This window comes from Anomaloglossus baeobatrachus, chromosome 6 (assembly GCF_048569485.1).
Source record: "Anomaloglossus baeobatrachus isolate aAnoBae1 chromosome 6, aAnoBae1.hap1, whole genome shotgun sequence".
NCBI lineage: Eukaryota > Metazoa > Chordata > Amphibia > Anura > Aromobatidae > Anomaloglossus > Anomaloglossus baeobatrachus.
Window position 1 is genome coordinate 170,884,176 of NC_134358.1, and position 26,567 is coordinate 170,910,742.

At 45.5% G+C, this 26,567-nt stretch overlaps 1 protein-coding gene across 2 annotated transcripts in view; it reads right to left on the reverse strand.

Annotated features, from left to right (window-relative positions):
- METTL4 (methyltransferase 4, N6-adenosine) overlaps positions 1 to 26,567 on the reverse strand; it is a 233,147-nt gene that overhangs the window by 204,616 nt on the left and 1,964 nt on the right. For both annotated transcript variants that reach the window (XM_075316385.1, XM_075316384.1), the window contains exon 2: positions 17,741 to 17,803. In XM_075316385.1, the coding sequence (XP_075172500.1) occupies positions 17,741 to 17,803 (63 nt within the window). The remainder of the gene's footprint in view (positions 1 to 17,740; positions 17,804 to 26,567) is intronic.

The following is a 26,567-nucleotide window of genomic DNA, read 5'->3' on the forward strand; positions in this document are numbered from 1 at the left end:
AATGTACAGAATGACAGCGTTCTGTTACTGGCTGAAGTTCAATAGAAATGAGCTGAAAACAGAGCAGAGGACAGAGTGCACGGTGTCAGGACACCCTGCGTTTAGAGACAAGTGTTGGCCCCACAAGTGACATCACTTAAGGGGGCTGCCCTGGTTTTTAAATTAAAGAAGTTGTCCTGTTACCAAAACTGATTTTTTTTTTCTGATAAATCTTGCTAATATGTGCCTCTCCACACATCTATTATGTTGTTTCAGCCCTATTACCTTTTATTGTGCACTAGCAGCACATCCTCATTGCTGGCTCCAGCTCTGATGGGGTTAATCTTTCTTCTGACTTCCTGGGTTCAGTTCCTACAAGTCCCATAATTCTTTGTGGCTCTAGGGCTGTATCTAACTTATCTAACACACCCACTGTGTCTAACACACCCACTCAGCTCTCCACCCAAAGTCTCCTCCCTGCCTCTTCCCAGTGTGGATGCACTAAGAGCAATCACAGCAGATACAGCCAAAGCTCCCAGCTCTACATAACCAGGGAAAGAAAGCGGATATCTTCTGCTTTTTCTCATATAGTTCATAGTGTGTGTGTGTGTGTGTGTGTGTGTGTGTGTGTGTGTGTGTGTGTGTGTGTGTGTGTGTGTGTGTGTGTGTACACAGAAATTTTGATTATTAGCCGGCGCACCATGTGAACAAAATAATTTGGGGGAAAAAAATGAAGGGGTCATGAGATTGCTTTTTTTCCCTGTTGCCTAATCTGTGTGTCGTCCGTATCATCCGTGTGGCATGCATTTTGCAGGCTACTTTCACATCAGCGTTTTTTTGCCTTTAGGCAAACAACCGCAAACCGCATATGACTGGATCCTGTGGATTAAATGTTCAGCGCATGCAACCGTTATTTTACCGGATCCTTCTGCAGCGGGACACAGAATTTATTGGCCGGCACTGGAGTCAGCTGACTCCTGATCTCACAGCCCGCACATGCTGCAATAGCTGCAGGTGGGCTCATTCACATGACCGTTCAGTTTGTCCTGGTCAGTTCCTGTTTTTTTTGCGGACCCACGGACAGGACCATCTTTTCAATGTCTTTTGTGTAGGATCGGATGGCACACGGTAGCACTTCCATGTGCATCCGATCCTACAAAAAAAAAAAAAACACATCGGATGCCGTATGTCCGCTCTGTTATTATGGAACATGTCCTGTTCTGTTCCGTAATAACGAACCGTGACTCAATACAAGTCAATGGGTCCGCAAAATTCCCGGAAGCAACACGGAAGCATTTCCGTGTGTTTCCGTCGCGTACCCACACAGCAGTGTCAGCAGCTGCCCGCACTGCAGTGTCACCAGCTGCCCGCACTGCAGTGTCACCAGCTGCGGGGATGACAAGTGCTACCGTCAGGAGGTTAGTAAGTTCATTACCTGCGGTGATGAAGTCCTGCACTCCTGACGTCAGCGGTCGTCACTGACTTCTATGCCCGCCGCTTGTCACATCACCTCTCGCTGTCGACCCGAGACTGTGACTAGTGGTGACGTCATGGGCCGCTCGCAATACTTGGTTTGTGAAGGCAGCGGTCATTGAACTCAGTGACAGCGCTGCTGTCAGGAGTTAAGCGATCATCGCAGGTAATGTACCTCGCTAACCTCCTGACAGCAGCACTCGTCATGCCCTGCAGTGACATGGGCTGACCTATTGATGTTAGCTCAGGTCACTGCACGGCTCTCCCAGCCAATAGGGAACATTCTGTTCTTTGACTGGGACATTGACTATGGTATGGATCATCGTGGGACCCCCTTGGATTACACCAGACCTGGATTTGTTTTTCTTTCTAATAAATTGGTGAAAGAGGGAATGTGTTGGGGAGTGTTTTTTCAAATAAAAATGTGTTTGTTGTCTATTTTTTTTTTTTTTTACTGACTGGTTTGTGATGTCGGGTATCTGATACACGCCTGACATCACTAACCCCAGGGCTTGATGCCAGGTGACATTACACATCTGGTATCAACCCCATATATTAGCCCGTTTGCCACCGCACCAGGGCAACGGGATGAGCTGAGGCGAAGCACCAGGATTGGCGCATCTAATGGATGCGCCACTTCTGGGGCGGCTGCAGCCTGCTATTTTTAGGCTGGGGAGTGTCCAATAACAGTGGACCTCCCTAGTCTGAGAATACCAGACCATAGCTGTCCGCTTTACCTTGTCTGGTGATCCAATTTGGGGGGACCCCGTGTTTTTTGTTTTAAATGTATTTAATTTAAAATAACAGCGTGGGGTGCCTTCTGTTTTGGATTACCAGCCAAGGTGAAGCTGCCAGCTGTGGTTTGCAGGCTGCAGCCGTTTGCTTTACCCTAGCTGGCTACAAAAGATAGGGGGACCGCATGCCATTTTTTATTATTATTTATTTATTTTTTGGCTAAATACAAGGCTAAGCACCTTAGTGCCACATGAAAGTCACAAAAGGGTGCCAGCTTAGAATATGCAGGGAGGTGGGACATTATATATGTCTTTCTCATCTATCTATCCATCCCTCTATTCATTCATTCATTCATCCCTCTATCTATCTCTATATCTATCTATCCATCTCTATATCTACTCATCTATTTATCTTTCTTGCTGCTTCCGTTTTTTGCGGTCCGCAAAAAAAACGGAAGGCACACGGATGCCACACAGATGCATCCGTGAAAAAAAAAAAGGACCGTTTTTTGCGGCCCGCAAAAACGGAACGGTCATGTGAATGTAGCCTTAACAGCAGTCACTGCCTGCTGCCGATCACATTTGACTGTGTGCGGGCTGTGTGTACAGGAGTTCAGCTGAGTTCAGATCAGCTGACTCAAGTGTCGGCCGATTAGGCTGGGGCCACACGGGGATTACTGCGATCCCCTCGCATTACACTCGGCTCACGCTCAGTACAGCAGAGCTGAGTGTCATGCGTGTGTCCCTGTGACTGAGGTCCGACTGTGCGAGCAGACCTCAGCTGCGGGGGGCGGTCCGGCACCCAGGAGGGGTGGGCCAGCACTGAGAAGGGTTGGGGGGGGATTTCTCTCCCTCTCTCCTCCGTAGTCGGCTATTGCGATTCTACCGCAAGTGCAGTGCGATTTTTCTCTCACCCCATACCCTTCAATGGGTAAAAGAGAAAGAGTCTTGCATTACAATTGCAGCATGCTGCGATTGTTTTCTCGGTCCAATTAGGGCTGAGAAAATAATTGCTCATGTGCGCTGACATACAGGCTAATATTGGTCCGAGTGGAATGCAATGTTTTATCGCACTCCACTCGCACTGTTTTTCTCGCCGTGGGTATAGACCTTACTTGTTCTGTGTCCCCCTGCATCCATCGCAGCGTGTGCGGGCTGGAGTTCAGATCAGCTGACTCCAGTGCTGGACTGAACTCAGGTGACCTCACAGCCCGTACATGGTGCGATGGATGCAGGGGGACACAGAACAAGTAATCGGCTGACACTGGAGTCATCTGATTACTTGTTCTGCTAGCGCTGTGGTCAGGAGTAGGGACGAATGAGCAGTAAAATGCGATTTTTTTTTTAAATTCATTAAAAATGATAAAAAAATTAAAAATAAAAACAAATCACATTACCCCTAACCCTAGGGTTAGGGGTAAAAAAAAAAGAAAAAAAAAAAAAAGTGGGGGCTCCCGCTGCATTTTCTATTGCTAAGGATAACCCAAGCAGCTACTGGCTGCTAACCCCCACTGCTTGGTGTTAGCGTCACTGGCAATGGAAAAATCGAGGGAAGCCTTTTTTTTTTATTATAAAGGTTTTTGCCTAAAAACTTTTTTAAAAAAAATGACGTGGGCTTCGTCATATTTTTTGTACGCTAGCCAGGTACAGCAGGCAGCTATGGGCTGCCCCCATCCCCCACCTGCCTATTTGTACCCAGCTGGAAACCAAAAATATAGGGAAGCCCTTTTTTTTAAATTTCTTCATGAATTTCATGAAATAATTGAGAAAAAAAAAAATGACGTGGGTTTCGCTCATTTTTTTGTGTTCAGCCAGGTACAACTAGGCAGCTGGGGATTGGAATCCGCAGCGCAGGGTGGCCAAAGCTTTCTGGGCCCCCCGCTGCGAATTGCAGTCTACAGCCACCCCAGAAAATGGCGCTTTCATAGAAGCGCCATCTTCTGGCGCTGTATCCAACTCTTCCAGTGGCCCTGGTGGCAGGTGGCACGCTGGGTAATAAGGGGTTAATACCAGCTATGTTTTACCAGCTGGTATAAAGCCCGAGATTCTTAATGTCAGGCCAAGTTTGACCTGGCCATTAAGAATAAGAATCTCCAATAAAGGGTTAAAAAAAAACAAAAAACATCACAGAGAAAAATACTTTATTAGAAATAAATACACAGACACAGTAGGGACTCCATGTTTATTACTTCCTCTCACCCCTCCACGATCGAGAGATTTCTGTACTGACCATGCCAGGAGAGAGAGGGGGGGGGAAGAGAGAGAAAGAGAGCGACCGAGGGGGGCAAAGAGAGCGACCGAGGGGGGCAAAGAGAGCGACCGAGGGGGGGCAAAGAGAGCGACCGAGGGGGGGGCAAAGAGAGCGACCGAGGGGGGGCAAAGAGAGCGACCGAGGGGGGGCAAAGAGAGCGACCGAGGGGGGGCAAAGAGAGCGACCGAGGGGGGGCAAAGAGAGCGACCGAGGGGGGGCAAAGAGAGCGACCGAGGGGGGCAAAGAGAGCGACCGAGGGGGGCAAAGAGAGCGACCGAGGGGGGGCAAAGAGAGAGGGAGGGCAAAGAGAGAGGGAGGGCAAAGAGAGAGGGAGGGAAAAGAGAGAGGGAGGGAAAAGAGGGAGGAGGAGGAGGGAGGGGCAGAGAAGAGGGGGAAGAGGGGGTGGGAGAAGAGAGAATGGGGGGAGAGAAGAGAGAGAGGGGGGAGAGAAGAGAGAGAGAGGGGGGAGAGGAAGAGAGAGAGAGGGGGGAGAGAAGAGAGAGAGAGGGGGGAGAGAAGAGAGAGAGAGGGGGGGAGAGAAGAGAGAGAGAGGGGGGAGAGAAGAGAGAGAGAGGGGGGAGAGAAGAGAGAGAGAGGGGGGAGAGAAGAGAGAGAGAGGGGGGAGAGAAGAGAGAGAGAGGGGGGAGAGAAGAGAGAGAGAGGGGGGAGAGAAGAGAGAGGAGAGGGGGGAGAGAAGAGAGAGAGAGGGGGGAGAGAAGAGAGAGAGAGGGGGGAGAGAAGAGAGAGAGAGGGGGGGAGAGAAGAGAGAGAGAGGGGGGAGAGAAGAGAGAGAGAGGGGGGAGAGAAGAGAGAGAGAGGGGGAGAGAGAGAGAGAGGGGGAGAGAAGAGAGAGAGAGAGGGGGGAGAGAAGAGAGAGAGAGGGGGGAGAGAAGAGAGAGAGAGGGGGGAGAGAAGAGAGAGAGAGGGGGGGAGAGAAGAGAGAGAGAGGGGGGAGAGAAGAGAGAGGAGGGGGGAGAGAGAGAGAGAGAGGGGGGAGAGAAGAGAGAGAGAGGGGGGGAGAGAAGAGAGAGAGAGGGGGGAGAGAAGAGAGAGAGAGGGGGGAGAGAAGAGAGAGAGAGGGGGGAGAGAAGAGAGAGAGAGGGGGGAGAGAAGAGAGAGAGAGGGGGGAGAGAAGAGAGAGAGAGGGGGGAGAGAAGAGAGAGAGAGGGGGGAGAGAAGAGAGAGAGAGGGGGGAGAGAAGAGAGAGAGAGGGGGGAGAGAGAGAGAGAGAGGGGGGAGAGAAGAGAGAGAGGGGGGAGAGAAGAGAGAGAGGGGGGAGAGAAGAGAGAGAGGGGGGAGAGAAGAGAGAGAGGGGGGAGAGAAGAGAGAGAGGGGGGAGAGAAGAGAGAGAGGGGGGAGAGAAGAGAGAGAGGGGGGAGAGAAGAGAGAGAGGGGGGAGAGAAGAGAGAGAGGGGGGAGAGAAGAGAGAGGGGGGAGAGAAGAGAGAGAGGGGGGAGAGAAGAGAGAGGGGAGAGAAGAGAGAGAGGGGGGAGAGAAGAGAGAGAGGGGGGAGAGAAGAGAGAGAGGGGGGAGAGAAGAGAGAGAGGGGGGAGAGAAGAGAGAGGGGGGAGAGAAGAGAGAGGGGAGAGAAGAGAGAGGGGAGAGAAGAGAGAGAGGGGGGAGAGAAGAGAGAGAGGGGGGAGAGAAGAGAGAGGGGAGAGAAGAGAGAGGGGAGAGAAGAGAGAGGGGAGAGAAGAGAGAGAGGGGGGAGAGAAGAGAGAGAGGGGGGAGAGAAGAGAGAGAGGGGGGAGAGAAGAGAGAGAGGGGGGAGAGAAGAGAGAGAGGGGGGAGAGAAGAGAGAGAGGGGGGAGAGAAGAGAGAGAGGGGGGAGAGAGAGAGAGAGGGGGGAGAGAAGAGAGAGAGGGGGGAGAGAGGTGCTCTGTCACCAACTTGCTCCACTCTGTGACTTGTGGTGCAGGTGACAGAGTAGAGACAGCTGGTCCCATGCAGCAGGACAGGTGACAGAGCAGAGCGGTGACATGCTCTGCTCTGACACATGCGGTGCTACATGGGACCAGCTTGTCAGTGTCTTGCTGCGTCCTGTAGTGCTGGTGGGAGGAGCACATGATCACACCGCCCGCTCTCCTGACATCGGAGCAGAGCGGGCGGGTGGAGAGTGAGATCAAATACTTACGTGACAGGGCGGATTTCAGCTGAAGAACCCCCCCCTGTACTCTACACTGGCGCACCGTGCCTCACCATCTGCCGGACGCTAAACTGTCTTCACCGCTCCACACTGTGCCATCCTCCGGATCCTCCCCTCGATGCTGGGCTGTGAAGTGCAGTAGTAACCACCCACAGCCCTGTCAATCACTGTGAGTGGGGCCAGCATCCTCTGACGTAACCGTCAAGTTTGAGAGCCCGGAATTGACGGGACGTAAGAGGATACTAGCGGCCACAGCACCAGGGGGTCATGTGACCGGCACTGAGCGTGCAGGATAGCGCCGCTCAGTGCCAGAACTGCAAATAGAAGCCAATGAAGAAAACGCCTATAATGGTAAGTGGAACTCATAGAGAAAATAAAAAAATGGGTGAACCACCCCTTTAAAGGTATCCTGACAAAACCCAATGATAGTGCACTCAGCTTTGTTGCTGGCTTATTACTACTGAACTAAGCCGATAACAGAGCGTGCTGTTATTGCGCACATCGTGCCCGGACTAACCCAGCCCCTGAAACTAACATCACTGATGACAGTTCCAGTGAGGGTAGAAGATGTGTCAGTGACTGCAGCCTCTACCCCTGATGGAGGTTTGTTAGAGTATCCCAGTGCATCCAGGGATACTCAAACAAAGCGTCATCACATGGGAAATAGGGGAAAAAAAAATACAATAACAGACAGTGTAGTTTGGGGACAGTAATTAATTTTTAATGCAAGCATTGTAGAAATTAGAATAGATTACGGCACTAAATAGATAGGGATTTAGATGAACCCCTTGACAACATTTACCGCACACTTACATCATGGTCAGGAAAGGGTTCCCGCAAATTGACGTAAATGTGCATCATAGCGATCACTTAGGCACAGGAACTGTGCCCGCACGATCGACACTGGAAACTCTGCTTACATGACAGCCAAGATCCGGGTCTCACAGCCAGGAGCACTACAAGCACCACCCCTAGCTATTTAACCTCTACATACTGCAATCAATAATGATTGCATCATTTAGGAGGTTGAGAAAGGGATTGCGATCCCTATCCCACCTGATCGGGACCCTCACAAAGTGATCACGGGAGCCCGATCGTTGCCATTGCAACCCCAAACCAAATAACAACCTGCATGTTACCTGGCTAACGCGAAGTGGCTACCATGACATGTTACAGCATGCCAAGAGCATGTTCTAAGAGGCGATTTGTCAGTGTCATACTGACATGTTTAATATATTGCAATGTTAGTGCACTGCAACACATGACACCAGCGATTAGGCTAATAAACGTTATTAATGTTTCATATAGAGACTAATTTAAAAAAAAAAAAACAACAACAATCAATACATATATTTTTGTAAAAACAAGAACAAACAACAAAAGTACACATATTTGGTATAAGTGTGTCCTGAACAACCCAATCTATAAAAGTGTCACACTAATTAACCTCTGCAGTAAACACCATAAAATAAAAAAAAAATGAACCAAATACTATGTATTTTCATCATACAGCTGACAAAAAAGTAAAAATTAAAAAACAGATTTAAAAAGTCATATGTAATAAAAAAAAAGATATAAAAAGATATAGCTGAAGACTTCACCTTGTCCCACAAAAGACAAGCCATCATACAGCTCCGTCAAAAAAAATAAAAAAATCTGTAGCTCACAGCATGCAGCCATTTCTATAAGATTGTTTTTGTTATGTAAAAGCAGCAAAAGCTAAAAAAAAGCGCACATTTATTTTTTATATATATATATATATATAACACATATACATATACATATATATATATATATATACACATACATACATATACACAGTGCCTTGCAAAAGTATTCGGCCCCCTTGACTTTTTCAACCTTTTCCCACATTTCAGGCTTCAAACATAAAGATAAAAATTTTAATGTTATGGTGAAGAATCATCAACAAGTGGGACACAATTGTGAAGTTAAACGAAATTTATTGCTTATTTTAAACTTTTTTAAAAAATAAATATCTGAAAAGTGAGGCGTGCAATATTTTTCGCTCCCTTTACTTTCAGTGCAGCAAACTCACTCCAGACGTTCATTGAGGATCTCTGAATGATCCAATGCTGTCCTAAATGACTGATGATAATAAATATAAGCCACCTGTGTGTAATCTAGTCGCCGTATAAATGCACCTGCTCTGTGATAGTCTCAGTGTTCTGTTTAAAGCACAGAGAGCATCATGAAGACCAAGGAACACAACAGGTAGGTCCATGATACTGTTGTGGAGAAGTTTAAAGCCAGATTTGGTTACAAAAAGATTTCCAAAACTTTAAACATCCCAAGGAGCACTGTGCAGGCGATCATACTGAAATGGAAAGAGTACCATACCACTGCAAATCTACCAAGACCCGGCCGTCCATCCAAAATTTCATCTCAAACAAGAAGACTGATCAGAGATGCAGCCAAGAGGCCCATGATCACTCTGGATGAACTGCAGAGATCCACAGCTGAGGTGGGAAAGTCTGTCCATAGGACAACAATCGTACACTGCACAAATCTGGCCTTTACGGAAGAGTGGCAAGAAGAAAGCTATTTCTCACAGATATCCATAAAAAGTGTTGTTTAAAGTTTGCCATAAGCCACCTGGGAGACACACCAAACATGTGGAAGAAGGCGCTCTGGTCAGATGAAACCAAAATCGAACTTTCTTGGCCCAATGCCAAACAATATGTTTAGTGTAAAAGCAACACAGCTCATCACCCTGAACACACCATCCCCACTGTCAAACATGGTGGTAGCAGCATCATGGTTTGGGCCTGCTTTTCTTCAACAGGGACAGGGAAGATGGATGGAGCCAAATACAGGACCATTCTTGAAGAAAACCTGTTGGAGTCTGCAAAAGACCTGAGACTGGGACAGAGATTTGTCTTCCAACAAGACAATTATCCAAAACATAAAGCAAAATCTATCATGGAATGGTTCCCAAATAAACATATCCAGGTGTTAGAATGGTAAAGTCAAAGTCCAGACCTGAATCCAATCGAGAATCTGTGGAAAGAGCCGAAAACTGCTGTTCACAAACGCTCTCCATCAAACCTCACTCAGCTCCAGCTGTTTGCAAAGGTAGAATTGGCAATAATTTCAGTCTCTCGATTTGCAAAACTGATAGACATACCCCAAGCGACGTGCAGCTGTAATCACAGCAAAAGGTGGCGCTACAAAGTATTAACTTAAAAGGGCCGAATAATATTGCACGCCCCAATTTTCAGTTTATTATTTTTATAAAAGTTTAAAATAAGAAATAAATGTCGTTCAACTTCACAATTGTGTCCCACTTGTTGTTGATTCTTCACCATCACATTAACATTTTTATCTTTATGTTTAAAGCCTGAAATGTGGGAAAAGGTTGAAAAATTCAAGGGGGCCGAATACTTTTGCAAGGCAATGTATGTAATATGTTTTTTTAAATTCTCTGGAAGCATGGTGGAAGAGCAATGTCTGACTTTCATTTGTTCATTTTCATAGATTTTTTATTTATCATTACTTTTGTCAGATTGAAGTTATTTCTGTGACCACTGTGGGTTTTTCTTTCATTAAACGAGAGGTACCAACAATTTTGACTACATGTGTATTTCTTCCAGCAAGTGCATTCCACACTGGTGAGCAAAAGGGAAGGAGGTCAAACAGCTCTTTGAGCTATTGTATGGCAGAGACACCCCTAGGAATTGCTAGATGTAGGCAAACAGGAATGGGACTACCAGCCCATTCCACACAAGAGTGTGATAGAACATGTCGCTAAAATGCAGAAAATAATGCAGACAGTTTTGCCACTTGTATGAGAGCATACAGTATGGAGCCGGCACAACTGGCTCAGAGTCAGGTCTACAACTGGGCGGCACAGGTGACAACCTTAAGGCTGTGTGTGTGCGCACGTTGCGTTTTATCCTGCATTTTGGCTGTGTTTAAAACTACGTGTCATTGTCAAAATGCATGCGTTGTGCTTCTCCAGCAAAGTCTATGAGAAATCAGCAAATTCCATGCACACTTTTTTAAATGCAGCATTTTGGATGCCAAGTATTTGACAAAATTGATGCGTTTAAAAAAGCAACAGGTCACTTCGTTTGTACGTTTTGGTTACATTTTCCACCCTTTGAAATCACTCAGGTGTGTCAAAATGCAACCAAAATGTTTAGCTGTGCGCTTGCACTGCATTTTTGTTGCGTTCTGCATGATTTTTTGACAAACTAAACGCAGGTCTTTCGGTCTCTCTCTATATCGGTCTCTATTTGTTAATATCGGTCTCTCTTTCTCTGTCGATGTCTGTCTCTCTCTCTGTCGGTCAGTGTGTCTCTCTCTTTCATACTCACTGATCACCGGCGCGGCGCTGCACGGCTGTCACACTGCTCTGGCGACTTCACCAGCTTTTGAAAATGCCGGCCGCTTATTCCATCTCGTATTCACTGCTTCCCCAGCACAGCGGTGTCTATGATTGGTTGCATTCAGATGAGCCCCCACGCTGAGTGACAGCTGTCTCACTGCAACCAATCACAGCCGCCGGTGGGCGGGTCTATATCGTGCAGTAAAATAAATAGATGATTAACAAAATCGACATGCGGTCCCCCCCAATTTTGATACCAGCCAAGGTAAAGCCACACGGCTGAAGGCTGGTATTCTCATGATTAATGGGGAGCCCCACGTTATGGGGAGCCCCCCCAGCCTAAAAATATCAGCCAGCAGCCGCCCAGAATTGCCGCATCCATTAGATGCGACAGTCCTGGGACTCTACCCGGTTCATCCCGAATTGCCCTGGTGCGGTGGCAATCGGGGTAATAAGGAGTTAATGACAGCCCATAGCTGCCACTAAGTCCTAGGTTAATTATGGCAGGCGTCTATGAGACACCCCCCATGAGTAATCTGTAAGTTAAAGAAAATAAACACATACACCCAAAAAATATTGGAAAAAAAAGACAAAAAAACCTCCCTCTTTCACCACTTTATTGATCCCCAAACACCCCTCCAGGTCCGATGTAATCCACACGAGGTCCCATGACACTTTCAGCACTGCTACATCAGAAGCTGACAGCGAGCGGCCACAGACCACGACCGCTCTCTGTCAGCTGCACACAGAAACTGAAGTGAGTCGTGCTTTCATTGGTGACGTCACTCAGGTTACCCGCGGCCACAGCTGGATACTCCAACTGTGACAGCAAGTCGCCCGAGTGACTGAAGTGAGCCGCGAGATCAGCGATGACCTAACTCAGGTGATTTGCAGTCTCGGGTGGAGGACTCCAGCTGGCCGCGGGTAACCTGAGTAACGGCACCGCTGATCGCGCGGCTCACTTCAGTCAGGGGATTTGCGGTTACTGGTGAGTCCTTCACCTGTGACCACAAATCAGGCCGCGGCAAACAGACAGAGCTGCGCGATGACAATGAAGTCGGGTGAAGTTCATCTGAGTTCATTCTCATCGCGCGGCTCTGTCTCGCAGCCAGCCACGCTCTATGGGGATGTAGGGATGTAGCAAAACCGAGTGGGACCGCACTATCCAAAATACATCCAAAATGCATTCAAAAAGCATCCAAAATGCATGCATTTTGGATGAAATTTTTTTTGTCAAACGCAGTGTTTACAGTTGTCAAAATGCTGCAGTTTATTTGTCAAACCAAAACGCAGCGTGCGCACATACCCTTAACACTGGGGACGGGTGCTAGTACTTGTGCCCACCATAAACAGCAAATTCATTGCGAGGTGGCAGGGACCCTATTAGATAATAAAGAAGGTGGGGCCAGTAAATTCCAAAAGGTACACCAACCAGAGTGAAGAAAAAAAACAAGAAAAAAAAAATAGAGAAGCCCTGGAAAGATAGGAACAGCCTTGGTGGGGACAATCTGCTGCCCGAGTTTCTTGCAGGGAAGGCTCCGTTATATCCAGTGGTTTTGGGGGAAGTCTAAGCCATAGTAAAAATAGAATGTGGATTATGTGGACATTAATAAATAATTTTTAAAAAGGGTCACTCCCTCTGGCCTCCTACGGAAGTGCAATCACACACAGCCTGGATTTTTTTATTGTTCTGATTTGTAGTAAAAATAGCGGAAACTTTGTCCCTTAAAAACAGGTTCAGAAGGCCCAGGAGTTCGTTAGTCAGAATATGGATGTCTGTATTGCTGATTCTTATTTATGCTCCAGTGCATGAGTATACTGGCTGCTGCAACTATCCACACTGGCTGCTCCTATGATACAGGCTGCAGCAACTATTCAGACAGGCTGAACCTACAATACCTGCTGCTCCTCTATCAGAGACTGTTTGGGCGTCGTCACACGCTCCGTTATATCGGGCGATATGTAGTCGGGGTAACGGATTCTGTGACGCACATCCGGCATCGCTAAAGATATTGTAGCACGTGACAGCTATGAGCGACTGTTAATGAGCAAAAATACTCACCATATCGTTGCTCGTTGACACGTCGCTCATTTTCAAAATGTTGTTCCTCCTTCTGCGCGCCGGTTGTTCATCGTTCCCGAGGCAGCACATATCGCTCCGTGTCACACCCCAGGAACGATGAACTGCAGCTTACCTGCTTCCCGCCGGCAATGCGGAAGGAAGGAGGTGGGCGAGATGTTACGTCCCGCTCATCTCCGCCCCTCCGCTTCTATTGGGCGGCCACTGTGTGACATCGCTGTGACGCCGAACGTCCCTCCCCCTTCAGGAAGAGGATGTTCGCCGCCCACAGCGAGGTCGTTCGGGAGGTAAGTGCGTGTGACGGGGGTTAACGACTTTGTGCACCACAGGCAACTAATTGCCCGTGACGCACAAACGACGGGGGCTGGTACGATCGCTTGTGCGATCACACAATAGATCGTCCCGTGTGACGCCGGCCTTTGTGTCCATATCTGTGGCACCAGCTGCCGAGGTACCGTGATCCCCTGGGCCTGCCCTGCTCTGCTACCTACCAGTGCTAGGATATCTCAACCACCTGTGGCTTTAGTGAAGACTCAGTAGCCGTTCAGGTACACTCATGCAGGTCAGTGAACGGTGCCTTAGTCTAGTGGATTCACTAAGCCTTGCTCACCACCGAGCAAGCATTACAAAAGAAATACATAAGGGTATGCACCCACATAGCAGATTTGTCTGCAGATTTTCTGCATACAAAACTGCATGATTTGGCAGAATAAATGCTATTTTATTATCGCTTTTTGACATTTCCTAATGGTTTTTTCATGGCAATTGCGGGAGTTCCTGTGCTGTACCGCCACGATCGCCATCGGGTCTCTGACTGATGTTACAGCCGGGCCCTGGCTTTCACTGCCAGGAGCGGTGCGTGCGCCGCTCCCGACATTTTAACCCCTAAATGCTGTGATCAATTGTGATCACAGCATTCAGGAGGCAGGGAAAGGAATCGCTTAGGCTGCTTTCACACATCCGTTTTTTGCCATCAGGCACGATCCGTCAAAAAAACTGATGCGACGGATCCGCGAAAAAACGGATCCGTCGCATCAGTTTTTTTCCATGCGTTACTTCCGGTTTTTGACGGATCCGTTGTGATACTGAGAGGCGAAGTGACATATAATACACTGCAGTGATCGAGCACAAGCACTGCAGTGGATTATATTAGTGATCAGACGAAGGAAAAAACGCAGATTGAATTGACAAATTGCAGATTTTTTTTCTGCACCAAAATCTACAAGGAAAAAATCTGCAACACGTCAACAGCAATTCAGGATTCTCACAGACTTTGCTAGGATGTGTTTTTCCTTGCTGTATTGATTAAAATCTGCAAGAAAAAACACAGTAAAAACGATGCGTGACCACACAGCCTAATGGTCCGCTGGAATGATCAGGCTGACGGGGCTTTGGTGTCATTGAAATCAGTGTTCTGATAATGCCCAACTTCAAAAGAGAGTTCATCGTGCAGACAGACGCATTGCAGGTGGGTCTAGGTGCAGTGCTGGCTCAGGAGAGTAATGGGGAGGGCATCTCGTCAGTCATTTTCCTGAGCCGAAAGCTTACGCCTGTCAAAACAGGTACAGTATAGTGGAAAGGGAGTGCCTCACTACTAAGTGGGCACGATTCTCTCCACTATTTGCTGAGGAGGACATAAAATTTAGGGAATAATCATTTCCCTTTTATGTGGATGAGTCAACCCATGGAGAGGAATGCTGGCATCACCAGGTGGTACCTGTACCAGCAAAATTTCAAGTTTACAGTTGAACATTAGGCAGGCAAACTGCAGGGGAATGCATATGCCCTTCCTTGAGTCCCTCAGGGTTGAACAAAGGGGGTTATGTAACAGTGAAGGGTGTTGTACTGGATTGAAGGTATACAGTATTTCTCCTACAAAGTGCCTTTCACACTGGTGAGGAGCAGTAGGATTAGGACAGCATAAATGGGCAGACCTAAATACTCAGTGTATCGGTGGTTGGGCTAGAAAGCTGAAGCAGATTTTGTGGGAAAAACATACCTGAATGGCCTGGCTCATCTCTGACCTTTGCTATGCTGTTTAACAAGCTGAAAGTTTCCTTTGCATACATGTCTGAAGAAAAGAGCCATTTAGACGCTGCGACATCGCTAATGATATATCGTCGGGGTTACGGTGTTTGTGAAGCACATCCGGCGTTGTTAGCAACGTTGCAGCGTCTAACACGTATGAGCGACCTTAAACGATCACAAGAGGCAAAAAAAAAAAATTGTTGGTATGTGAGACGTCGTTCACTTACCAAAAATCGTTGCCTATTCAGTAGCGAGGTTGTTTGTCATTCCTGCGGCAGCACACATCGCTATGTGTGACACCGCAGGAACGAGCAACAACCTGAAGCCCGCAATGAGGAAGGAAGGAGGTGGGCGGGATGGGCAACCACAAACTCATGATTGTTTTTAAAAGACACTCATCAAAAATGACAAGTGTACCTAATGACATTCAAAAAAACCTGATTTTTCACCAAAATTTGGGTCCCAACTTTCGAACTGGGGGACCCAGCATGCAGTGTAGGATCTCACTCTGATCTGTGCCCCTCCCCCCATTTCAAGTGTGTCGCGATTTGCACTACGGTATCTCCAGTACATCCTTCACTGTGCAGTTACTGATTGGTAACCACACTATTGATGTTCTGATCTGTACCTGCTTTACAAAAAAAAATGATGTAGCAGCGCTGATTTAGCTCAAGGAGGGACATCTCATCACATTAGATATCCCACTGTCAGTGAGGAGCATTGCAGAGGTCTGAGGCATTATGCTCTGCAGGTTGGGATCCCACAACTGGATTTTGTGCCCAATTTAGCTAGAAAGTTGTTTTCCAGGGTTTTGTGGACAATTGCCATTTTTTGATTTGTAAGTGCAATCTAAAAAAAAAAAAAAAAAAAAAAAAAAAATAATCAGTAGTGGCTGACCATTGCTTTTTTTAACTAAAAAGAGCAGCCACAAACTAGTGGTAGGTGATCTATAAGTCCTCTTATATTACATGGATTATTATTCTTCTAAATCTTTGCCATGTCATATTACATTTACACTGAGCTTATACTGCAGAGATACTGTAACCCTGGGTGGGCAAGTCGTGCCGTGGAGAGATCAGTTATCCACTGTGAATACCAGGAGCGCCAGCCCAATATTGAAAGGCGTGTGCATTTCTAAGGCTTCATGCTTAATAATAATTGCTAAAAAAAAAAAAAAAAAAACAGACAACCCATTTCAAAAAGCAACTTGCTACAGAATTAGGGCAGAATGTAGAAAGTAAACTTATATATCAAACATACAGTGTTTTTTCAATGCAAACAAGCTGTCCATGTTGTAAAGCAGAAAAGTGTTCAGTCAGCACTGCATATTGGGCAGCACGGTGCCTCAGTGATTAGCACTGTACGCTGGGCAGCAGCGGTGGCTCAGTGATTAGCAGTGTACAGTGGGCAGCAGCGGTGGCTCAGTGATTAGCACTGTACGGTGGGCAGCAGCGGTGGCTCAGTGATTAGCACTGTACAGTGGGCAGCAGCGGTGGCTCAGTGATTAGCACTGTACGGTGATCAGCACGGTGCCTCAGTGATTAGTACTGTACGGTGGGCAGCACCGGTGGCTCAGTGGTTAGCACTGTATGATGGGCAGCACCGGTGACTTAAGGCCCTGTTACACACAGAGATATATCTGCGGCAGATCTGTGGTTGCAGTGAAATTGTGGACAATCAGTGCCAGGTTTGTGGCTGTGTACAAATGGAACAATATGTCCATGATTTCACTGCAACCACAGATCTGCCAAAGATTTATCTCTGTGTGTGACGGGGCCTTTAGTGTTTAGCACTGTACGGTGGGCAGCATCGGTGGCTCAGTGGTTAGCATTGTGTCTTTGCTGATGAAGCCAGCTTAACTGGCGCAACGCATCAGGCTGCTACACTCTCACTCCTGATCCTGTATTTTTTTGCTCTGGTAACTACCTTTGAGCCACAAACTCCAGACGCTCATTTTTTTGCCTACTAAGCCTTTTGCACTATTATATATATTTTTTTGGAGGCTAAGTCGTATCAGACAGTCTCATGGCCTTAGAACAACCATAGTTTCAGAGCTAGGCAATTATCTAATAGACTACGGATGGCATACTGACACAGGCCTATATTGAGTTCCCTATAGGTGTTAACGGCATACATTGTATGTATTGTTTTCCTATATGATATCCCACAGTGCTATTTTGATTTGAACCATGGAGTTGATAGTGTACTATGTCTATGTCTGATTTTTAAATGTTTTTAATTATGTATGTGTCTATTGCCACCTTGTTTAAATAAATACTATATATATTTGCACAACTCAAGGTCCGCCATAGATATCATTTATTACTACAAAGCCTGGTGCCTTACATATACTTTTTACATATACTTTGTTTGTTTGCTTAGGTCCTATTGTTGGTACACTTTAATTATTCAGGTGGTGCCTAGCCTCCCCTTTGGCGTTTTGTGGTTCACTGTTACTTTGCAGCGCTGGAGTCTTGGGTTCAAATCCCACCAAGGACAAAATCTATAAGGAGTTTGTATGTTCTCCAGGTGTCTGGGTGGGTTTTCAAACTGCAAAGACATACTGATAAGAAATTTAGATTGTTTTTTTCTTCATTTTTCAAAGCCCAAACTAGCTTTCTACAATGTCACTCATCCAGGCACCACATGGTTTCATCCAGCTGCCAAAAAATGGGGCAAAATGTATCATTATGTCACCTACCTTTTTGTGATACTCCAATGCATCCAGTTCCCCTTGATTATAAGCATTTGATCGTTTGCGTTTCTGTTGGAATAAAAAAAAGATAAAAGTACATTTTTATTATAATGGCATGACTAGGTAAAAACACATTAATAAGCAAAACAACTTGTGGAATTAGTAAACTTTCTAGGTTGCACGGCTGAGTTAATGAGATCAGTTTCGGAGTGATCTTTGACTCTGCCTTGTCCTTCATACCACACATTCAATCCCTCACCACCTCCTGTCGTCTTCAACTCAAAAATATTTCCAGAATCCGTCCCTTCATCAATTCTCAATCTACAAAAATGCTATTGCATGCTCTCATAATCTCCCGCCTCGACTACTGCAACATCCTCCTATGTGGTCTCCCTGCTAACACGCTCGCCCCTCTCCAGTCCATCCTTAATGCTGCTGCCCGACTGATCCACCTCTCGCCTCACTACCACCCCGCTTCTCCTCTCTGCATGTCCCTTCACTGGCTCCCAATCTTCCATCGTATCCAATTCAAACTACTAATACTGACTTACAAAGCCATCCACAAATTGTCTCCTCCATATATCTCTGAACTAATCTCTCGCTACACTCCAAAACGTAATCTCCGGTCCTCCCAAGATCTCCTTCTATCCTCCTCTCTCATTCGCTCCTCATGCAACCGTCTCCAAGACTTCTCCCGAACATCCCCAGTCTTCTGGAACTCGCTGCCTCAACACGTCAGACTATCTGCTACACTTGCAAACTTCAAACGGAACCTAAAGACTCATCTGTTCAGAAATGCCTATAACCTTGAATGACCTCACTGCCCCACCACCGTGCGGAGCTGCCGCCCCACCACCGTGCGGAGCTGCCGCCCCACCACCGTGCGGAGCTGCCGCCCCACCACCGTGCGGAGCTGCCGCCCCACCACCGTGCGGAGCTGCCGCCCCACCACCGTGCGGAGCTGCCGCCCCACCTACACCCCACCTACTGTCTCCTCCCCATAATCCTATAGAATGTAAGCCCGCAAGGGCAGGGCCCTCTTCCCTCTGTACTAGTCTGTCTACTGTAACTTGTATATGTATTTTGTATGTAACCCCCTTCTCATGTACAGCACCATGGAATCAATGGTGCTCTATAAATAAATAATAATAATAATAATAATAATCAGTTACTTCACACATTACTGGTCTCAAGTGTTGTCAAACTTCACTGTAAATGGTGCAGAAAGTACAGTTTGTATGGAAAGTATTCAAACCCCTTTACATTTTTCACTCTTTGTTTCATTGCACCCATTTAGTAAATTCGAAAAAGTTCATTTTTTTCTCATTAATGTACACTGCACCGATCTAGTGAAGGTTACAAAAGAATTTCTGCAGTAGTCAAGTTTCCTAAAAGCACAGTGGCCTCCATAATCCTTAAATGGAAGAAGTTTGGGACCACCAGAACTCTTCCTAAAACCTGGCCATCCAGCCAAACTGAGCAATCGTGAGCCTTAGTGAGAGAGGTAAAGAAGAACCCCAAGATCAATGTGGCTGAGCTCCAGAGATGCAGTAGGGAAGATGGAAGAAAGTTCCACAAAGTTAACTATCACTGCAGCCCTCCACCAGTCAGGCCTTTATGGCACAGTGGCCTGACAGAAGCAAGACATAAGAAAGCCTGCATGGAGTTTACAAAAAACACATGAACACTCCTAGACTATGAGAAATAAGATTCTCTGGTCTGATGAGATGAAGACAGAACTTTTTGGTGATAATTCTAAATGGTATGTGTGGCGAAAACCAGGCACTGCTCATCATCTGCCCAATACAATCCCAACAGTGAAACATGGTGGTGGCAGCCTCATGCTATGGGGGTGTTTTTCAGCTACAGAGACAGGACGACTGGTTGCAATTGAAGGAAAGAGAAATGCGGCCAAGTACATAGATATCCTGGATATCTAACAAGACAATGAACCTAAGCGCACAGCTAAAATAACAAAGGAGTGGCTTCAGAACAACTCTGACAATTCTCGACTGGCCCAGCCAGAGCCCTGAACTAAACCCAATTGAGCATCTCTGGAGAGACCTGAAAATAGCTGTAAACCAACATTCACCATCCAACCTGACGGAACTGGAGAGGATCTGCAAGGAAGAATGGCAGAGGATCCCCAAATCCAGGGGTAAAAAACTTGTTGCATCATTCCCAAGAAGAATCATGGCTGTACTAGCTCAAAAGGGTGCTTCTACTCAATACTGAGGAGAGGGGCTGAATATTTATGACCATGTTGATATTTCAGTTTCTCTTGTTTAATACATTTGCAAAAATTTCTACATTTCTGGGATTTTTTTCTGTCAAGATGGGGTGCAGAGTGTACATTAATGAGAAAAAAAAGTTAACTTTTTTGAATTTACCAAATGGCTGCAATGAAACAAAGAGTGAAAAATTTAAAGGCGTCTGAATACTTTTCGTACCCACTGTACATGGAAAAATCATTACTAAAAAAGAACCTCTACATGCCATCACCATAAAATTCTTACTTCCATATCACCATTTTTAACACTGAAAAAAAATCAACAGCTTTATCAATTTCATAATCTACTTTTTGTGATAAATGTCTTTATGTGATGTAGCAGATTATACATAGTGATAGGATGGCAATGAACATGATGGTAACATGTGACGTTAACAGAAAATATGCTTTTATCACACTACCATTGGAAGTAACCCTTATGAAAACATCGTCTCAATTTAAACCCCAAGAAAAAAAAAAGACAAATGGAAATACTTTAAGAAATATAGACTTTCTCCAGCAGATGGCAGTGATCTCACAGAAGAGCTATGCATGTTGACAATGCCATATCTAGGAGTATGAAGGGGGTCTCTTCCAGCTCTCCCACTAAAGATGTCAAGATGAGGGTCTGCAGTTTGAATACATTCTCCACATCCTTTTATTTCCTTTGAGACAAGCAGCTGGCAGAGGTGTAGGACCAGCCTTAAGGCCCTGTCACACACAGAGATAAATCTGCGGTAGATCTGTGGTTGCAGTGAAATTGTGGACAATCAGTGCCAGGTTTGTGGCTGTGTACAAATGGAACAATATGTCCATGATTTCACTGCAACCACAGATCTGCCAAAGATTTATCTCTGTGTGTGACGGGGCCTTTAGATTCCTTCAATTTATGACAAGAAGTATATAACTGCTAGATGAACCCACTAAGAGGATGTTCACATGTTGAGTATAAGGCTATGTGCGCACTAGAAAAAGTATTTGAATGAGTGAAAGATTAGCGCACCTGCGTTAAAAAACGCACCAATAATGCACCGAAAAACACATGCGTTTTTTAACTAGTTTTGGTGCGTTTTTTTGCAGGTTGGGCCCTGCGTTTTGTAATGCTTTAACAGCAATAAATAGTATAGATAATAGATAGGTATTCGATAGACAGACAGACAGATAAATAAATAGATAATGGATAGATAGATAATGGATAGATAGATAATGGATAGATAGAAAGATGGATAGATGAGTAAATAGATTGGTAGATAGATAATGGATAGATAAATAGATAATGGAAAGATAGATAGATTGATAGATAATGGATAGATAGATAAATAGATAGATAGACAGGTAGAGGGATAGATAGAAAGATAATCAATAGATAGAGTCCCTGTGAGGACACACTGCAGTTCTCGCGAGCGGTAATATGTTCACATTACCGACCGTGAGAAATGATCTGTAGTTACCCCTGCTGCATCACTCACTGAACGAGGCTGCATTGAGTATGTGTCAGACTCAGCTGGATGCAAGCGTTGTGGGACCTGCGTGGATTACGCTGGAGCTGTGTGTTTGGGGGGGTTAATAAAGTGGTGAAAGTGTGTGTTTATTCACTTTACTTACAGGTTAATCATGAAAGTTGCCTCATAGACGCTGCCATGATTACGCTTGGACTTAGTGGCAGCGCATAGCTGCCATTAACTCGTTATTACCCCGATTGACACCGCATCACGGCAATCGAGAAAAGCCGGTAACGCGCTGGGACTGTCGCATAATGGATGCAACATTCTTGGGGCAAGGGCAGGCTGATATTCTTGACTGCGGGAGGAAGGGCAGTAACCCTGGCCCTCGCCATCCCCAGCCTGAGAATACCAGGCCGCCGCTGTGTGTTTACCTTGGTTGGACGGTAAAAATATGGCGGAGCACGCTATTTTTTTTTCGTTTTTTATTTTTAATATGTACATTTGATTTTTATGTGTATTCTATATGTCTGTGTCTGTGTGTAATCTGTGTGTGCATTCTATATGTGTGTGTCTGTGTGTGAGTGTGATCTGTGTGTTTACTCTCTGCTCCGCTTCCTCTTCCTGTCATAATGACATCACTTCCCTGCAAAACACAGGGCAGTGATGAACATTATGTCCCGAAAAATGCAAAATAACGCAGGAAAACGCAATGAAACTCACAGAATTAGCTACCTGCGTTATTCCCTGCGCTATTTCATGATTACATTACAGTCAATGGAGTGAATAACGCAGTTAGCTGCAGAAAAGAAGTGACATGCTCATTCTTTTTGGCCCTGTGCGCACGCTGCGGATTTACCGTGGATTTTGCAGCGGAATTGCTGCAGAAAATTTGTCCAACATTGCTGCAGTCATTCCCCAGCAAATCCTATAGGTTTGAAAAAATGCTGTGCGCACACTGCGTTTTTTTTTTTTATACCCGCGGATTTACCCGTGAATTTTCCGCTGCGGAATTAATGAGCATGTCACATTTTTTCCGCAGGCATCTGCGTTTTTTGCCATAGATAAAAGGTAAAAACCGCGGAGACCAATTTGCGGAAAATCAGCGGTAAATCCATGGCAAAACCGCTGCAAACCGCGGCAAAAATGCGGGTGTGGTTTTTACCGCGGGTGCAGGATTCTTTCAGAGGGTCCGTTTTTTTCTTTAGAAAAAAGCATTTTCTAGTGCGCACATAGCCTTTCTCAAGAAAATCTACTGAAAGAATTTTCTTGAGAAAAAAAACGCAGTGTGCGCACAGCTAATTTTTTCTTCCATAGGTTTTGCTGGGGAATGTCTGCAGAAAGGTTACAACCATTTTCTCAAGAAATTTCTGCAGCAAAAACGAGGGTAAAAACGCAGTGTGCTCACACAGGGCCTTAGGCCTAAGGCACACGGCTTAAATATCAGTGCAAGTGGAGTGCGAGAAAAAAAAAAACGCATTCCACTCGGACCAATATTAGCCTGTGTGTCAGCACACATGAGCGATTATTTTCTCAGCCCTAATCGGACCGAGAAAAGAATCACAGCATGCTGCAACTGTAATGGAGACTCTTTTCTCGCACCTATTCAAGTCTATGGGGCGAGAGAAATCGCACTGCACCGGTGTACCGCGGGTGCAGGAAGAGAATCGCAATAGCCGGCAACAGAGGAGAGACGGAGATAAATCCTTCCCTCCCCTCCACAGCGCCTGCCCCCCCTCCGCAGAGCCGGCCCGCCCCCCCGCAGCTGATGTCCACTCGCACGATCGGACCTCAGTCGCAGGGACACTAGCAAACTCGGCTCTGCTGTACTGCCAGCGTGAGCAGAGTGTCATTCAAGGGGATCAAAGTAATCCCCGTGAGGCCACAGCCTTAGCTGCAGAAAGTTCTGCATCTGCCCCATTCCTCTGAACCGACACTATCCCGATGAACGGAATCGGCAACAGAATCTGTAGGGCGGAAATTCAACCTTAGTCCATATTCACACCATGTGTTCCAGACGCAGTTTTTCGTTGTGATCTTTCAAAAATGTGGTAAACGTTTTGTGGTTTGAGAAAATCGCAGCAAAAAAAAAAAAACAAAAAAAATCAACTGGACGCATTGTGTGAATACAACGTTAAAGTATGGAAGTACGCAGCACTTGTGTCGTGTTTTTATTTTTGCATGGAAAACTGTTGCTGGGAAATTGCAGCAGGAAATTTGTGCATGTATTTTCATTTCATTTTTTTCCTACTGTATATCATGGTCTAAGGGTGACGTATCGAAAAAATTCCAGCTCTGAACTTTTGCCCTTTAGCACCGTACGCAGTGTAACATCGCCTCTGGCACTGACTGACAACTGGTTCTGTAGTGTATCATTGCTCAACCTTCTGTCAGACCGAAATAATTTAAGCCAGGCACTCCAATGTTAGAATTTAAAAGAAAAATTTCCTTTCAGTTACATATATCATTTTATATACGCCTCCTTCCCTTTATCCCCTAATCCCCCTTTCCTATCCTTCACTATGTAATTTGATATATACAAAAAATATTTTTCTGAATAAATTGTAATATCCATTACTATGCGACATATATTGTCTAAATCTTCATCACTCTGTATATGTGACATCTTATTTCATGACGGATGGTCAATTGTCTTCTGTTAATTCTCTATATACTTGTATGTGTCTTTGTATTTACTAGTCCATCTGATGAAGGTCAGCTTGACAACCGAAACTTTACTGAACTATCTAGTGTGAACCACAAAATAAAAAAAAAAAAAAATGTCTTTTCAATTCTAACACTGGAGTGCCTGGCTTAAATTATTTTTGTCTGTACGGGGTTGCACCCTTCCAGAGCACCCATTCTTTTTCACAGAAGTGCCATGTTATCTTCTTTTTCTGTCAGACCGAGGCGTGACAGGTTCTCTTTAAGCCTCCTTCAGATGTCCATGAGTCACATACGCATTAGGGCTCATTCAGACGACGATTCCGTTTGGCCTAGTCAGTTCATGTTTTTTTGCAGACTTACTGACAGGACCATCATTTCAACGTCTTTTGTAGGACTGGATGGCACATGGAAGTACTCACGAGTGCATCCGATGCTACAAAAAAAAAAAAAAAAAACACATTGGATGCCGTATGTCTGTTCCGTTATTATGGAGCATGTCCTAATCTGTTCCGTAATAACGGACCTTGACTCAATACAAGTCAATGGGTCCGTAATATCCCCGGAAGCCACATGGAAGCACTTCCGTCAGGTGCCCCTGCAGTCTGTGTCCCGCTGTGACGTCACGGGCCGCTCTCGATACTTGGCTTGTGAACGCGGCTGTCATTGAACTCAGTAACAAGCGCTGATGTCAGGAGTGCAGCGGCTTCCATCACCGGTCATGTGAATGTAGCTTTATAGTCATGATTTTCATGGACAGAACACGTAACCATGAGGGTATGTGCGCACGTTGCTTTTTACCTGCTTTTTTGCTGCTTTTTCTTCTGCGCTGTTTAATGCCAAAATGGATGTGTTCTTCTATTCAAGCAAAGTCTATGGGAATTTGGGTTTCTTGTTCACACTATGTTGTTCAAAATGCTGCCTTTTTGTGGCAGAACTTTGGTCAAAAACTCAGCTTTGCAGTGCAAAACCCAAATGGCAAAAACAATTGACATGTTGCTTCTTTGAAAAGCTGAGTTTTTGACCAAAGTTCTGCCACAAAAAGGCAGCATTTTGAACAACATAGTGTGAACAAGAAACCCAAATTCCCATAGACTTTGCTTGAATAGAAGAACACATGCATTTTGGCATTAAACAGCGCAGAAGAAAAAGCAGCAAAAAAGCAGGTAAAAAGCAGGTAAAAAGCAACGTGCGCACATACCCTTATAATCTATGACGGGTGAACATATTTTTGTGTTCTGTGCAATGTGTATCCGCAAATAAAGATTACCGTAATCTGGTGATGTCAGTTATTAACATTATAATGAACAAGAAACGTTTTGCCATTTATTCATACAAGAAAATCACTAAAGAAGCAATGACGGTAAAAACCTACAAGGACAAGGCACTAACATAACTCAGAAAAGTCACTGATGCGTAATGAGGTTTTAGTAAAAACATTACTTGGTGCTCATGTTTGCCCTATAAAAAATATGGCACCACTCCAGCAGAGGGGGGGGGTGGAATCAGCACTGGAGTTGGGCTTTAAATCTATGTCTCCTGACCCTTCTTTCTTATGCTCACTTTCCAACAAAGCCATTCTTTTTCTGCGTTGCTCTATTCCCACGACACAATGTTGTGCCTGTAACATCTGACTGGCCATTATGTCACAAGCTCTCAATACAATTCTATGAGAGCCAGTACAAGGCTCTCATAGACTTTTGAGTTGTGACCTCTGGAACGATGAAAGGCTGGAACTGCGGCAGGTCAGTAATAGCCAGAAACTTACAGGAGCGGAGGTGGAAAAAGATAACGACAGTAGGTGAGTATAAGACAGAGGACAGGGAACAGCTCCCATTCATTTTAATAGGATTTGGCCAGGAAGTCTCATCTCAGTCACTACACAGTTTATGGAAAAAAAAAAAAAAAAAAAAAGGAGCCAGCACGATCTGAAATTGGCATGCATCATATAAAAAGTGAAAATTCACAGATTTATTCCAACTGTACTATAATAAAAAAAATGAGATTTTTAGCAAATAATTGATCAATTTTTTGAGCCACCCCTGCCAACGTCACGGCAAATCTCAATAGGGGGGTCCTACTCTACATTCTGTATTTCATGTGCCATGCGGCCTCCTAGATAAAGTTAAAAGCAGAACCATACTGGAGCACACATACCTGCAACCTGTATATAGCCGCTTCCATGTTGCAAAAAAGGCAATTGTGGATAGAGACCAGCCCAGGTCCCAGCATGTGGAGCAAGCTCTACACATACCAGGACTATTGAGATTTGCCGTGGCGTTGGCAGGGGTGGCTCAAAGAATTGATCAATTATTTGCTAAAAATCTCATTTATATTACAGTACAGTTGGAATAAATCTGTGAATTTGCACTTTTTATATGATGCATGCCATTTTCAGATCGTGCTGGCTCCCCTCTCTCACAGTTTATGGAGCAGTGCTTCTCCAACTTGTTCACGG